Genomic DNA, 15,120 nt, shown 5'->3' with positions numbered 1-15,120 from the left:
AAAATGACATCATTATTTGAAGGATTTGTTTTAGTTCCAGCTGCGACTCACGTGCCATAGTTGTCCGTGCAGCCCTTGAGCAGCAGCACGCTGACGTGCAGCTGCACCGCTTCCTGCAGCGCCGGCAGCCACTGTAGCAGCTGCAGCATGACCTCGGGCAGCACCAGCACACGCTGCTCCGCATCGTAGCCCAAACTGAAGCAGGCATCAAGCAGCGCCGTCGTCGGCGCTTCAAAGTCACGCAGGCTGCCAAAGAGCCGATCAATGCGTCCAGCCAGACGCAGTTGCTCGGCACAGAGCGGCGCGCTGTGCGTCAGCGCAGCCAATGCATCCATGGTGCTGCCCAGCGCAGCCGTGTGCGCAATGTGCCAGGCCTGTGGGTAGACAGAAGGAGAAAGTGAGCAATTGTTGGCAGTTGGTGAGCAGCTCGATGCTTGCCTGAATGACCTGCGGCAGGCCAATCAACAGCTCCAGCAAATTGGTCTCGCCAATGGCTTCGCTGACGGCCGCCGCGCCGGTTGCTGCGCCAGGTGCCAGGAATAGCTGCACGGCAGCCACGCTGGCGGAGAGCGCGCCCATATCGATGGCTACATCGCTGTCCGTGTCGCTGGTTATATCAAAGCTGGCGGCGCCGCTGTCAAAGTGCGTGGTCGCCAGCAGCTGCTGCAGTGCATCACAATAGAGTTGAATTAATGTAACTAGGTCTATTTGGCGCTGTACAAAAAAAACAAAGAGATAAGTCTTGGCGAGCACTTGGACTAAAGGCGACTACTCACTTCTTCTGGACTAGATTTTTGCAGCACAATGACCATCAGAGCGTAACAATTGAGCGCCACATGACGCAGGCTGCTGGCGGTCTCCCACAGCTGGAGAATGCGCATAATGATGGACACCGTGGCCGGGCAAATGGCTCTCATGCCATTGCGCTGCCGAGAGTTAAATATATATGGAAGACAGTTAAATATATATGGAAACAGCGAGCAGTACATGGACATATAAAGGGTTTACTAGAGAGAGAGAGGCATGCGGGACAACTTTAGAATATATGATAGAAGCGTTTTACCACTCACCAAGTTATCACAGTTTAGAAGCTGCCCATCACCCGAGCGTGGGGCGTTTGCACTAATTAAAGCGTTAGTATTTCTATATGTTGAGTTCAAGTTTAGAGTCTTCTGCAAAGTTGTTTTACACACACACACGCAGAATTTGTATGAAAAGTATTATAGAATGAAAATGAAATGAAATTAGGTCTAAGCAATGAACAGAAGGTATACACAGTGCATAGGACAACAATTGTTGTGCCAGTTAAGACAATTAAGTTACAGATATAAACAGAAATAAAGATAATTAGCAATAAGATTTGTAGGAAATGGTTCGTTCTGTGACAGAACTCTGGCTCCGTACGCTACCTGAGAGCCGCATATGATTGCGCCCAGCACATGCAGCAGGCTCTCGCCGATATCCGCAAAACCGAGCAGCGCCTCGTTCTGAAAGCAATCTGCAAAACAACGAAATACAATTTCAATCAAATGCGTGAGGTGTCAGATAAGCAAAGCAATTACGAACCATAGATAAAGGGCACAATTTCCACATGCACCGCGTGCGGCTTGTACGGCAATCGAGCGTAATCTGCCAATTGGCCGCGTAGAAAACTGCGCCATGTCAGATACGGATCGTACATGACCTCCAGAAATGAGGAAAAGCTGCGAAACAGATGACTCATCGCCAGCGTAACGCGTCGCTGCTCCATTTGCTGGAAGAAAAAAAAAACAACAACAACAAATATAACTAAATTTATCTCTTGCAACTTTTTTTTTATTTTGTTTTACCCACCTGGCCGAACACCTTGGTTAGTATGGCGATTAGATTGGGCTTGTACTCATACTTGATGATGGACAATATATTGTCAAAGTGCCGGCACACAATAACCAGGCAGTCAATCAGTATGGCCACCTGCTCGATGCCCTGATCATCCAGCGTATCCGTCTCGCAGGCATCTCGTGCAACAATGATGAACTTGCCAATGGCGGGCAACAGCTCGTCCGGCAGCCGGCCCAGATGCGGTCCATTGTCCGGCTGCACCTCGTGCCACAGCGGGCAGTTGGCGGCCTGAAAGTCCAATTGCAGCTGACTGCGCCAAATGTCCACAAAACGTGCCACAAACTCGCGAAAGTATGTCTCATCGTTCTGCAACAGCCGAGTGAGAGGAATGATAGAGAGAGAGGGGAGTGAGGCTGGAGGCAACTGAAGCCTGGCTGTGATTATATAATCACTTATGCATTCGCTGAGGCGACAACATGTCTGGGCAAGGTGCGCTGTCGCCACTTTTTGTGCGGTGATTAATGCACAAAAAATGGAGGAAAAAAAAAAACACGTCACCTGCCCCGCCGCGCCCGCTCGCAGCAACAAATGCCGCCGCCCGCAACAAGGGGAACACCTGCAATTTGGCCAGCCAGCAGCTTACCTTGGTTGTGTACTGCACCCACAGATTGTAGATGTCCTTTTTGTTGTCCATTTTGTGTGTTTCAGCTATGCAAAAGCATTTGTTCAACGTTTTTTTTTTCTCACTTCAGAATTTGTTTACAAGCGGAAGAAGAAGCAGCAGCAGCAGCAGCAACAACAAAAGTGTCCCAAAAACAATTCACTGCTGCATTCGACTGATATATGGCAGCAGTTTGTTATATTTTCCTATATGTATATGTGCTAATAGCTTAGGCCAGCGCACTTGTGTTAAGCACTTTTACAAAATAACAAACATTTGTCAATAGCAATTTTTTCCATTGCACGGCGAGTGCTGCAGCCGAAACAGCTGATAAGCAGCTGTTCCAGGGTTGCCACACCAATCGAGCAGTGCTGCAAAACAGTGTAAAGCAGTTGCAAGAAGAGTGCTTGCATGTGACTTGTTATCGCATATCGATTTGTTATCGGACGGAATGACCGTTTTATTAGTGCTGTAAAATGTCGCTTATTTTCGAACAAACCAAACCGTTTTTTGAATATATATAAAAATGCGTTTTGTCTGTAGGCTGCTAAATGCGTATTTATTTTCGAGATTTTGTTTCGCTTTTGTTTTCAATTCTAGTAGCATTTGTTTTTCATTTTAAATTGTATTTTTTTTCTTTTACATGATATTAGCTAGTAGTTGCGCTTGTTTGTTTAGTTTATCTTTTTGGTGTTCATGCAAATATCTTTTGTTAAAAACAAACTATGTGTGTGTGTGTGTGTTTATGTATCTTTGCTTTGCTTATCATTTTGATAGATTATTCGCAATAGGTGCAGTTACCGTTGCAAATGCGTCTATGCCTAGGCAACGAGTTTGAGAGTATTCGCATCGATCTTTAGAAATATTACGAGTAGTTTTTGTTGTTTGGGTTTGCTTTTCTTGCTTGTTAATATAAAAAGGAAACATATTTAGGTCTAAATTATGATTTTTGTTGAATGCATAAGTTATTTAAAAGATTTAATTGAATAGCTTGAACCATTTTTTTTTTTTTTGTATTACCTAATATTATTTATCATTATCATATATAATATAATCTTAATAAAAATTAATATGTAGAAGAAAAATCTTATGCCTCTGTTTCCGTTAGTTAAAGCTGTGAGTTTTTATCCGCATTAATTAGAAGGATAACAATTGTTATTATTAAATATTGTTATCATAATATTTATAATAATTCTTTTCTTTTTTTTTATGTATTTCAAATATACTTAGGCTTGTTTTTTGTTCATTTTATCGCATAGTTTTAGTTTTTTTTTTAGCTTTTAATTTTTAATTAAATAAACATTACAATATCTAAAAAAATGTTCTGCAGCGCTTCTCTCCAATTTATTGACTTGTAAATAAGTTTTTATACGTTTTTTTTTTGTAAGTTTTATTTATATTTATTATTTTGTTGCCTTTTGGTATGCGAGACGCTTGAGACGAGCTCTCGTTTCTTGCGAATAGAAAAATAATTCAAGTAAATATTTGTATATGTTATGGTGTATAAGTTTTTCATTTTTTTTTTTTTAATTTGCTTTAGGTATATAGACTTAAGTGTTTTCTGTTTCCCACCTCCTCATGTTGTTGTTTTTATTGTATTTGTACCAATTAAAGTAACACTCGCCCATCCGTATCCGGTTCTCCAGCGTCCTTAGCGATTTTCATATGTAGAACTATATTTTCTTGCTGTAATTTTGAAACTGAATGAGTTAAGCTTAATCTCATCTATCGTAATATTATGTGACTGTGTGTGTGTGTGTGTGTTTGTGTGTGTTAAGCTAAATATATGTATTTATATATAATCTATCATAGTTTTAAGTGTCTCTAACAGCTCTGAAGGTATTCAGGTTCGTTTCGCATTCGCATGCGTTGTTATCGATTGTTTTAGGGTAGAAATACTTCGGTTTCCGTTTCCGTTTCCGCTTCATGCTGCTCGCTGCTCCTTAGGATTCCAGCAACGGTTCATTTTCCGAATCGGAATCTAACATTCTCCAGACCATGCGCCTGACGTTTCAGACTGCCGCCGTCGGCCCAGGTGGAGTTGAGATACTCGTCGTCATCGTCTTGCTCAAGTTTCTGAAACAAGATCGTAAGGATTTAAACATAAATCTATGAAGTTGTCTTGTTATAGAAAGCTGCAAGCCGGTTCGAACCGGCCAGAGTTGAATCTTAACCGTAAAACCGAACTGAAATTAAAACTGAACCGAAAACTGGGTTCGAATCGTGAACCGAACCAACGAAAACGTATGCGGTTGTGCAGCCCTGGTCGAAAAGTCCTAACCTCAAAAATATAATAAAGGGAAATTCTTCTCAGCCTAAGCCCTGTTGTTGCCCGATGCTGCAAGCCAGTTCGAAGCCCGCGGCGATATTAGAAGAGTTTAAATAATAATGAATTGTAAACTGAGCTTCGGAACAAGCCAGATTTTCAATTTCAGTAACTTGAACCTTAACCGGAAGGGTTGGATAAAGAAAAGTCGCAACTAAAACTGGAATCGAAACGTGAACCGAATCAACGAGAATTTATTTAGTTGTGCAGCCCTGGTTGAAAAGTCGCAGCCTTAAAATGATGATAAAGGGAAATTGTGACCGATTCTTACCCCTGCACCGAATTCGACGTGGACAGCACGCCATTCTCGAGCGAATCTCTGGACAACTCGTCGGCCATTTGGACTTTCAGCTGATGCCCAAACGAATTGATCTCCGAATTGGGCGTCATTTGTGAGCCCGCCGGCGACTGGGCTATATAGTGGCCGGATGTGGTGATGGAGCCACCCTGCGATATGCACCTGGTCATGCCGGGACCACCGTTGGGCAGCACGCCCTCCAGGCAGCTGTCGTTCGTGGTCGAGTCCATGTTGACAATCTGGCTGCCGGCGGCATTGTCCGCCAAGACGGCGCCGTCGCTATCATCGACGGCATCGATATCATCGATGTCCATGTCCTCGGCATTCTTGTCGAGCGGCGCCGTCTCCTCGTCCTCGTTGTAGATCTTAAAGTACGCGTACGTCAGATAGATGACCGAAATGATGAACGATGGTATGGGTATGGCCATGGAGTAGACCAGATTCAGCGTGTTCTGCCAATAGTCCAGATCGCTGATGACCAAACTGGGATCCACCTTCGAGTAGTAGCACGGAAACTTGATGCCAATCTTCGTATAGCGTTTCAGCCAAATGGTGCAGTTCAGCATTGGCGGATAGCCGCAGCCCTTGACATTGGGAAACAGCCGGGCGCCCACATAATAGTATATGGAATTGTTGCCCATGAGGCCCTCGTTCAGTTCGGAGATCTCATCGAAGGGCCGTCGTTCGCTGTTGATGAGCGTGCCCGCGCCATCGTCCGAATCCTCGATCAGAAAGCCATTGGAGCCGTCGGCATCCCCGAAATTGAGCTGCTCGAAATGGCCGGTGGCCATTGAACCGGCGCCGGCGCCGGCGCCCATATCCAAGTCCATGTCTATGGTATTGGCATCGCCGGCGCCCAGATTATCGTACTCGTAATCCCGTAGTGCACGCTCGTAGCGATCCGTACGCTTTACGGGCGGCACAACGCGTTCCGCTTCGCGCAAATTGATGTGATACTCCGTAAAATTGAACTCGTCCGTGAAATTGTACAAATTGAGGCGATAATTAACGCGAATCTGTGTGCACGTATAGATGTCCTTGGTGCAGCCCTCACGGCACGACGACCACGAGCAGTTCTTAGCGCCGAAGTAGATCTCCGTGTCGTACGTCTCGCACAAGGCCGGCACCTCCTCGAACTGCATAAAGATCGTGGTGAACGCCGGCTCGATCACGAACGGCACCAGAAACAGAAACGCAAACAGGCTGAACGTGCCGAGAAGTATGAAAAATGCCGTCGTATAGAAGAGCAGCTTCTCTTTGCCGGTGCGTTTCTCTTCATCTCCCATGCTGTGGCTTTTAACGGTATTTTGCGAGGCGCTTATTGGCGTACCGAATTTCTCGATTTCCGTTTCCGGTTTTCGGCTATACAAAATGGCGCAAGGTCTGGCGGCGCAGCAAAGTATTTCAAATTCACGTGTGTGTGTGTGTGTGTGTGTGTGTGTCGCGTGTGAGGCAGGCAGAGAGGGTGTATTTACTAATTGTATATATACTATATATACGCTTAAATATATATATATATATATATATATTATATTTTGGGTGCACGAGCAGCGTTAATCAAGTGTTGCGAAGTTCCCGTTCTGTTTAGCTTAAGCTAATATAATCGATAACGATAACGATAACTATGAGCTACGATTTAAACGTTTACAACTACGGTGCAGTTATATCACAGGGCGAGTCGAGTACGTTTCGTTTCGTTTTGCTTTTGCTTTCTGTTTGCTGTCGTCGCTGCCTCTCCATTTCCTTCTTCAGCTCTCATCACAGCAGCCGCTGCTGTGCAGCTGAAGCAGCAGCAGCATTGTGCGTTGTTGTTCTTGTTGTTGCTGTTTCTGTTTCTGTTGTTGTTGCCCGACGCGCAATTAGTCTAAATATAATCCAGGGATGCGACAGAGCACGCATGTTAGCAGTCATTGGACACTCCACAAATCTTAACTTGCCTTGCTTTGGCAGTATGTGCGCGCGTGTGTGTGTGTGTGTGTGTGTGTGACAGTGTGTGCTGTCAACCTTTGCTAATTGCTTTATGTGTCCCAGCGGAGATGTTTCGTCAGCAGCCTTCGACGTTGCAGTCGCGTCGCTGCTTTGCTTTAGCAGCAGCTACTCCTCTCCTCTTCTCCTCTCCTCTCCTCGTCGCTTTTCGTCTGTTCGTTCAGTTCTTGCCTTTGCTTGATTATTTTATGACTGCGGCAAAAGGCTGCGCATATGTGTACTTGCGGGCGTCTATGTATGGGTGTATGCGTGTGTGTGCGCGCGCGGCCTGCCTATGCCCAATTTTGAGTAACGGCTTTTCTCACTCTTTTGCTGCAGCTGGTCTTCTTCTTGCTGCTGTTGTTGTTGTTGTTGTTGTAGCTGCTTAGCTTTTGGTATTTAGTTCATTTGTTGACAGTTGCTTTTATTTAAAGAAAAAAAATTGGTTTGCTGGACGGACAAATGTTGTTTTATTTTTTCACTTATTCCTTCTTCTTTTTCTTTGCTGTTTTATTTATTTGCACTCTGCACTCTTTGCTCTGTGCTTTGTTCTTTGCGTTTGCTTCTCACACTATTCGTGCGGCCACGTGCAGCTGTAACACTGTGCGTAAAGTAGTTAAGCGCGGGTGGAGAAGGGGGGTGTGTGTAGGTGTTGTTAAAATGCCGTTAGACAACGCGTAAGCGCTTAAAATGCGTTTAAAAATAGTTCTTGTTTGTTTGGCTTTAGACAGTACGCAGTGGCATTTCCATTGGCTTGTAGTTATTTTTATATAACCACGACTGTGTACATTTAAATGCCGTTGTACTTGTTATTCATGGCATTGCACAGGGGAAGGGGCAGGGGGACGCACTCGTGTGCCGGAGTATTACGAAACGGAAATATGCCGCCGAACAGCAGCTGCAGGCGAGGCCAAAAGGAAGAGCAGAGGGGGGGGGGGGCAGCTACAACTGGCGACAATGAGCTCACATGGGCGGCACAAATGAACTACTTCAATGGAGTTGGCACTGGCTACAGTGCCGTCCCCAAAGTTTGGGCAGGGTGTGCGAAAAAAAAAATTGGAGCCGCATGTAATTTTCAATTCATTTGGCACGCTTACATGGCACACACACAAGCACACTCACACACACACACACACATGCACACATGTATATGGGGCGAGGTGGCAACATTATGCGGCATGGCAGCTAATATACTGGCGCTGCGGCGTGAAGGGGGTCGCCTTGGCGACTCCTCGTGCTTTGCACGAAACGATTTTTCATTTGCTTTTGTGATGAATCAATGGAGCCCAACTGGCAAATGGGCAAAACGATTAAAAGGGGGCGGGGGCGATCGGGAGTTGGGGAGGGGCGTAACAACACTTCAAAAATGTTTCTGTTATTATAACAGCGCATTGGCCAAATGACGTTGTTGTAGGCCTCAGTGTCTCGCTGCGCTGCGCTGCTGTGACGTCGCGTTGCGTGCGAGCCAGGTACACACACACACACACACGAGGAGCATGTGCATGTGTGCGTGTGTGTTTACTCAAGGTTCAGGCTACGATTACGCATTTTTCAATCAGCACAAAAGTTGTTTAACGGCAAACAAAACTGAAACCTGGCTCATTTACAATGTTTCAACATTTAAATGACCTGATTGCGTACGGGTCAAAAGTGCAAAATCCAAAAAAAAAAAAAGGAAAACAACACACAAACACACACAGAGACGGAGTGTCACACATACACAGAGCATATTCACATTTTGTCATTTTCGCTGGAGCCTCGACCGACCGACAAAGAGGCGACGGCAATAAATGGCGGACGCAGGCGAACGGCGACGACGACGACGACGCGCGACAGCTGAACTCTTCACCGAAAGGACTGCCACTGGCGACGCTGCAGCTGAACGAGCTCCAGCAATGTGCGCGCGGCCCGAGCTTTTCGCTGCGCTACAACTCACAAATAAAAACTGGACATGGGCATGCACGACTCTGCACAAGCTTTGCACTTGCCCATGTTCAATAAAAGTGTACGGGCCATGCGGCAGTCGCTGTGCTCCAATCGGGGCCAAAGCTTGCGCTCACGCGTTTGGACCAGTGTTGCCCAACTTCAAAAAACTAGCTGTTAAAAATAGCTGAATTCAAATAAGCAAGCTGTTGCTTGGCGTCAAGTGGAACAGAGAAACACAGAGTGTTGCCTATCGCGCCATTTTTTTTGTAAACAGTTGGCAAGGTTTTCTAGTGTTGAAAGTTGCTGCGAGTTGGTTTTACAGTGCGAAATAATTTAAAATTTTAACTGTTTCCAGCTAACGAGCTAGAAAATAGCTGAATTGCCAACACTGGCCGTGACCGTTATGCCCGTGTAAAGCTTGCAGCAGCAGCAACAGTGGCGGCCACCCCCAAAGGATGACGTAAAGCCAGCCAAGATGACGCGCAGGCGCAGGCCTAAAAAAAAAAATATGTCCGAGCTTCGCGAGAAATGTCAGAATTTCAGGCGTAAACAGCAGGGAAAATGTGAGCTGCGAGCCGTGCAGCACGTCACACACATATTTAACTGTTTGGAATTTTCTCGGCTCGAAGGAACAGGAAAAGAACCAAATTACAAGTTTCGGTCAAATCAAATTTACTGCCTTAAAAACAAAACTGCGCAACGTAAAAAGTTAACAAACATTAACAAATATTAAGAAAAGTAATAATTTAACGAATACTGCTGCATTTCCATTATGAAACGACGCTGCATACACATGTGCCTGTGTGTGTAAGTGCTGTGCGTGTGTGTGTGTGTGCGTGTGAGTGTGTGTGAGAGTGTAGCATGTGCTTTGTGTGTCTGTGTGTGTGTGTCCGCGAACGTAAATAAACCTGAATAGAACTGGAAGCGCCCACAACTTGTAAATGTGAGTAACGAATTATATTTAAAAATATACAAAAATAAAACAAACAACTTTCACTGCATTTGACCTTCTTTTGCCGTGCAAGAAGTGTTGCCTACTTAGGAGCGCAGCCATATTTGTAGAGAATACCCATAAAGCAAACCCAACCCACAAATTGTCGTCGTCTGCCCAATCAACAATGTGAAATTCTCAATAACACTTGCCATTGATTATTCAATGGGCTGAAACCAAACAAAGGGCAAGTCGGAAAAGTTAGTTATTTAGTCAATATTTTACAGAAGTTTTTTGCCTAGTTTTATATATATTTCGGACTGATAAATTAATTGGAAAGTGCTGTCAAAGGCAAGTGATGTTAAGATTGCGTTCGCCTAATAGAAAGTTATAGGTTTTCATAATATCTACTAATATATTAGCTACATTTGTTGTTGGCCAGTTAACAAAATAAGTTAAGCTAACAATTTAAAGTGAAAATGCTTTTTAAATATCTAAAAACACTTTCAAAATACCTTAAAACGTGCCACTTTGCATTTGACTTATAGTTTGTCAACAATGAACTGAACTCAATTAGCTGAATTTAGCTTTATTACAATTATATATGGCTAGGCATGGCCAAGCTGTGTTCAAATTTAGCGCCTTTCTATAATGCCACTTTGCAGCAGGTTGGCAGCACTGCTCGCACAGCTGCTTCGGTTGCGATAGGCGTATATCGGTAGGCAAGCAACTATCGCAAGTCAGCGAAAAAAAAACAAAGACAGCCAACAAGTGAAATTCAATTGTAAATCGCAGCTCTACGCAATTTGCACAAATTTTTTTAAATAAACTTTTAACATGGGCGCCGCTGTACTGCCCGTATTGTTCTTCACCGGCCTGTGGGCTGCCGTCGGCATTGGCGGTTCGATAATAACGCCCCGGGGACCGCAACAGAAGCTGACTCAGTGCATTCTGATGCTGACCGCGGGCTGCTGCTGGCTCTTCTGGCTCTGCTGCTATATGGCGCAAATGAATCCGCTGATCGGACCCAGACTAAGCAAAAAGGTGATACAGCTGATGGCACAATCCTGGAACATGCCCATCACGGACGGCTAAGTCGGATTTACAGCCGGATTCAGCTCTTATTTCTGTTGTGTAAATCTCTTAAAGCACGGGCCACGCTCCGTTTTTTTTATACTTAACTTAATTTATAGTGCAAATTGTTAACCATGTGCATTCCAGCGCAAATATAGAGGAAACATATACATATATATTTATATGCACACGATATGTACTAAAAAACTAGAAAAGAAAACTCTTTTCGGATAGCCGCAGACCAAATACCCTTGCGGACATGTAGATGAGCCCCTGTTCTGGACCATTTGTTGCCGGAGGCGCTATTAGTAGAGTAGTCCAATCGGATACGGGTTTTGCGGGAGTTAAGCTGAGTTTCCTGGGCAGCTTTAAGATAAAGTAATCCCATTCCGGAAGGACAGATGGACTCATCGACCTGGCTGTTGATGCTGATCGAGAATATAAAGACTATGGAGCCTCTCCTATGGGTTAAGCCTTCCACGACAAAATTGTTATACTCTCAACAAGATCGTCATCCCATTCCGGGCGGACAGACAAGGACCGACCCGCCTGTCGAGGCTGATTGAGCATATAAACACTCTATAGGAACTTCTCCTATGCGTTACATATATCACGACAAAGTTGTTATACCCTCTCCGAGAGTATTTAAAACTACACTCGTTTGGTTCATTGCGACGCCGACGTCATGCCCAGCACGCCCACCCGCTGCGCCTGCCGCTCTCTTGGCGACCCTGTCCCCGTGCCCTGCATCCAAAAGCACAGGGGGCGGCAACCGAGGGCAAGGAGGGGCGTAGTGCACATGCTCCGGTCACGCGTAGCTTAATCAATGAAAAAGCAGCGCCCAGGGAAGGTAGAAGGTGGCGACAAACAGAGAGCAGGAGCAGCTCATGCAAAACGTGAATGCGGTTTTATTGATTTTGTAATAAAAATGCGCGCGCATCGCTCTGATTTCTGCCAGACAGCCGAGAGCAGAGCTGGGTGGCTGGCTAGCTGGCGACATGTTGTCGGCGGTCAGGAGACGGAGATGGAGATGGAGAGTTGGTGCCGAGTGTCAAGCACACGAGTGCAGCCAATAGAGCTGGCAGAGACAGAAGCAAAAGCCGTGGCCAATTCAGTGCGAAAATTGTGCAAAGCCAGGCAGCAGGGCCTGTGTGAAGTCCCAGGCAAATGCCAGCTGGCAACTAAATAGAAAATAGCAAAAAATATTTAATTATCATAATTCAAACTAGCTGCTAGATTGTTGTTAATTACACAAATTAAGTGCACGAAGCTGGCGACGGGCGAGCTCCGGCCAACTTTTTAGTCTAAAACTAGAAAATTAGAAACTTACACAAAAAAAAAAAAAATCAATAAGTCAAGTTGTGTGTTAAATTGAAAGCAACGCCCCCCGCACAGCGCCACACACATTGGAAGAAGAAAAAAAAATAGTAATCTCGCCAAGTCAATTCCGGATTATATAACAGCACGCCAAGGCGACAGGGCGTGGGCAGCAGCAGCGGGGCGTGGGGCGTGGAATCAATCGATAGAACAAACAAGATGCGCCAATAAATTGGCCAAGCGCACAAAAGCCAGGCCATAAGCTAGAGCAAGGAGCTAACTCTGTCGAGGATTAGCCAGTAGCAGGAGAAGTGTAGCGCAATTATGGGCAAGAAAAAGGTGGCCACCGAGGATCTGGTGGTGCCGCCGCAGGATACACGCATCTGTGGCACCATCTGCATATGCCAGATGACGCTGGTGCTCAGCTCCGTGGCGCTGGTCTATCTCACCGTGGCCATATATATGCCATCGACGCGCGCCTTCAAGAGCGGCATCGATCCGACGCCCGTCATGTGCACCACAACGCGGGCTGTGAACAAGGACAACTGTGAGTGGGGCAGCTGCGGCGAATGGTGCCTGAGCAAGACCTCGGGCGCCTGCATACAGATCTATGTGAATCTGCGCAGCAACGGCACAAATCTCACCTTCCAGAATTGCACGAATTCGGCGAACAAAACGTGCTACGGCATCGATCAGGATCGCGCGGACAAGGCGCGCTGCATCAACGACGAGTGCAAGAATCTGACGGGCACCTTCAACTGCACGGCGGGCCAGTGCCTGAACATAACCGACGCCTTCGAGTGCGTCTTTCACAACAGCGATGCGCCCGTCAAGTGCTCGGGGCGGCGCGGCAAGATCAACTGCATGGACATCAGCGGTTTGTTCTCGTGCAGCCGCGGCACCTGCCGCAAGATACGCACGCCGTACAATTGCGATAGACGCTGCGTGGACATTCCGACGCGCAACAAGAACGTGGTGGTGCTCAGCGGGGACAAGGTGTATCTGTCGCAGTGCCAGAATGCCATCAATGCCGAGACCTTGGAGGAGGTGTGGAACGAGTCCAATGACAATGTGGCCATGACATCGTGCTATTATATCAAGAACACGTCGGATCGCGTGGACGCGGTCGACTGCATCAATGGCTCCACGCTGGAGCACAGCATGCTCAGCGATCTGACCAACTTTACATATCTCAGTCATTTGCATGTCTCGGTCGCGACGCAGGTGCCAGAGATAGCGCCGCCCGATGTGGACTTGACCATTTCGAATGAGTCCAAGCTGATGATCAATTTGGAGGGTTGCGTCAATACGCTGCAGGACGAGTGCAAGGAATTCCTGAAGGTTTTCGGCCGTGATGGCAGCGATCATAATGCCCGGGCACGTTTCCCCTGCTTCTATTCGCCGTCCAAAAAGGATATCGTGGTGGCCCGTTTCGATCTGGAGGTCACCTATCGCCAGTTTGTGTTCGCCTCGGTTGTGCCCTCGGTGCTGTTTGTGGTCTCCTGCTCGGTGCTAATAATGTGCCAGACCACCGTCTATGTGGGCGACGATGCCAAGATGCGTTTCAAGGGCTGCGTCGACACCGCCTCCGTTTTGTCCAAGAACAACCCCGGCGCTCCGACCAGCGCCGACATGGCTGGCGGCGGTGGCGACGAAGTCATGGCTCTATGAGATCCGTCACGTAAGCTACCCCAAATCCAAATCGTAACTATTCCTAAATATGTGCTACCAACGGAGTTCTCAGCATTTGCCTTGCCTAACCAACAGCCTATGGGGTAAATCTAACATAGGTTAAGGATCACCTAGTCGCAGAGGCCATAGTTAACGCACCAGCCATGCTCGAGTAGTGTTAGAGGCAACCTTATACGCGCATCCTATGATTATCATGTGAGAACCTCCTTAAAACTAGGTTCCTTGTGAAGGTCCTCTCTCAACTCTACTCTTCAGTCGTTCTTTAGGCCATATTTAACGCACAACCTACGATCAATACATAAGAACCTCCTTAGAATCTTGCTTTATGCAAGTCCTCTCCCGCCTCTACTCTTCAGTTATTCCTCAGGAGAAATATAACGACCTTCCTAGACCTTAGTCCCCTCTCAACTCTATTCTTCATAAGAACCTTCTTGGAATCTCGCTTTATGGAAGTCCTCTCCCGCCTCTACTCTTCAGTTATTCCTCAGGAGAAATATAACGACCTTCTTAGAACCTTAGTCCCCTCTCAACTCTATTCTTCAGGTGTTCCTTAGGCCATATACAACGCACAACATGCGATCATCATAAGAACCTCCTTAGAATCTCGCTTTATGGAAGTCCTCTCTCACCTCTACGCTTCAGGAATTTGTCAGGCGATATTTAAAGCCCAACCTATGATCAATACATGACGACCTCCTTACAACCTTAGTCCTCCTCTCTCTCTACATTTCAGGATTATCTCAGGCGTTATATAACGTCTGACCCATGTTCATGTTTATGAAACTTCCTGTTAACTCTGCTCCAATTCTCAGACATCACTAGAGTTAGAACATAGCTTTAAGGCATAGCATAGCATAGAAACATAGCACTGCTACGTAAGAACCTTTCATAGATAAACCTTCCTTCTCTGCGCTCTGCTTTTCAGGCATTCCTCTGCTCCAGGAAGACAGTCCGGTGCATCAGACGGGCGTCTTCGCTTTGCAGTAAATGGAGTTGGGCATTGTTATCAATCGCAACACTTTGTAATCCTTCCATCGAACTTCTAACTAGACCACACACCTGAGCGGCTTGCAAGGACACTCCCGAGCTAACAGCAAATCACACAACAC

General features: G+C 46.2%; 4 protein-coding genes across 4 annotated transcripts in view; 2 read left to right on the top strand and 2 right to left on the bottom strand.

Annotated features, from left to right (window-relative positions):
- The window catches only part of LOC115762904 (neurobeachin-like protein 1), a 41,676-nt gene extending 38,891 nt beyond the window's left edge, over positions 1–2,785 (bottom strand). Inside the window, exons 1-7 of the mRNA XM_030705281.1 lie at positions 2,465–2,785; positions 1,834–2,187; positions 1,567–1,753; positions 1,410–1,498; positions 777–926; positions 439–714; positions 52–374 (exon numbers count right to left, since the gene is read on the bottom strand). Coding sequence (XP_030561141.1) covers positions 52–374; positions 439–714; positions 777–926; positions 1,410–1,498; positions 1,567–1,753; positions 1,834–2,187; positions 2,465–2,515 — 1,430 coding nt within the window. The 5' untranslated portion in view covers positions 2,516–2,785. The remainder of the gene's footprint in view (positions 1–51; positions 375–438; positions 715–776; positions 927–1,409; positions 1,499–1,566; positions 1,754–1,833; positions 2,188–2,464) is intronic.
- A 1,043-nt stretch (positions 2,786–3,828) lies between these two features.
- LOC115762774 (protein tipE) lies at positions 3,829–7,324 on the bottom strand. Its single transcript, XM_030705124.1, has 2 exons — positions 5,080–7,324; positions 3,829–4,558 (listed from the first exon to the last, which is right to left on the bottom strand). Exons 1-2 carry the CDS (start codon positions 6,390–6,392, stop codon positions 4,495–4,497), a joined length of 1,377 nt encoding a protein of 458 aa, XP_030560984.1. The 5' UTR covers positions 6,393–7,324; the 3' UTR covers positions 3,829–4,494.
- A 3,347-nt stretch (positions 7,325–10,671) lies between these two features.
- LOC115762778 (V-type proton ATPase subunit e) lies at positions 10,672–11,176 on the top strand. Its single transcript, XM_030705129.1, has one exon. It carries the CDS (start codon positions 10,766–10,768, stop codon positions 11,021–11,023), a length of 258 nt encoding a protein of 85 aa, XP_030560989.1. The 5' UTR covers positions 10,672–10,765; the 3' UTR covers positions 11,024–11,176.
- Positions 11,177–11,985: 809 nt separating this feature from the next.
- On the top strand, positions 11,986–15,010 carry LOC115762776. Its single transcript, XM_030705125.1, has 2 exons — positions 11,986–14,000; positions 14,937–15,010. The coding sequence occupies exon 1, from the start codon at positions 12,644–12,646 to the stop codon at positions 13,988–13,990; it is 1,347 nt and encodes a 448-aa protein (XP_030560985.1). The 5' UTR covers positions 11,986–12,643; the 3' UTR covers positions 13,991–14,000; positions 14,937–15,010.
- The last annotated feature ends 110 nt before the right edge of the window (positions 15,011–15,120 follow it).

The sequence above is a fragment of the Drosophila novamexicana genome, unplaced genomic scaffold (assembly GCF_003285875.2).
Source record: "Drosophila novamexicana strain 15010-1031.04,08,12 unplaced genomic scaffold, DnovRS2.1 tig00000644-arrow-pilon, whole genome shotgun sequence".
NCBI lineage: Eukaryota > Metazoa > Arthropoda > Insecta > Diptera > Drosophilidae > Drosophila > Drosophila novamexicana.
Note: the sequence above shows the minus strand (reverse complement) of the source record. Positions and strands in the feature narration are given on the sequence as shown.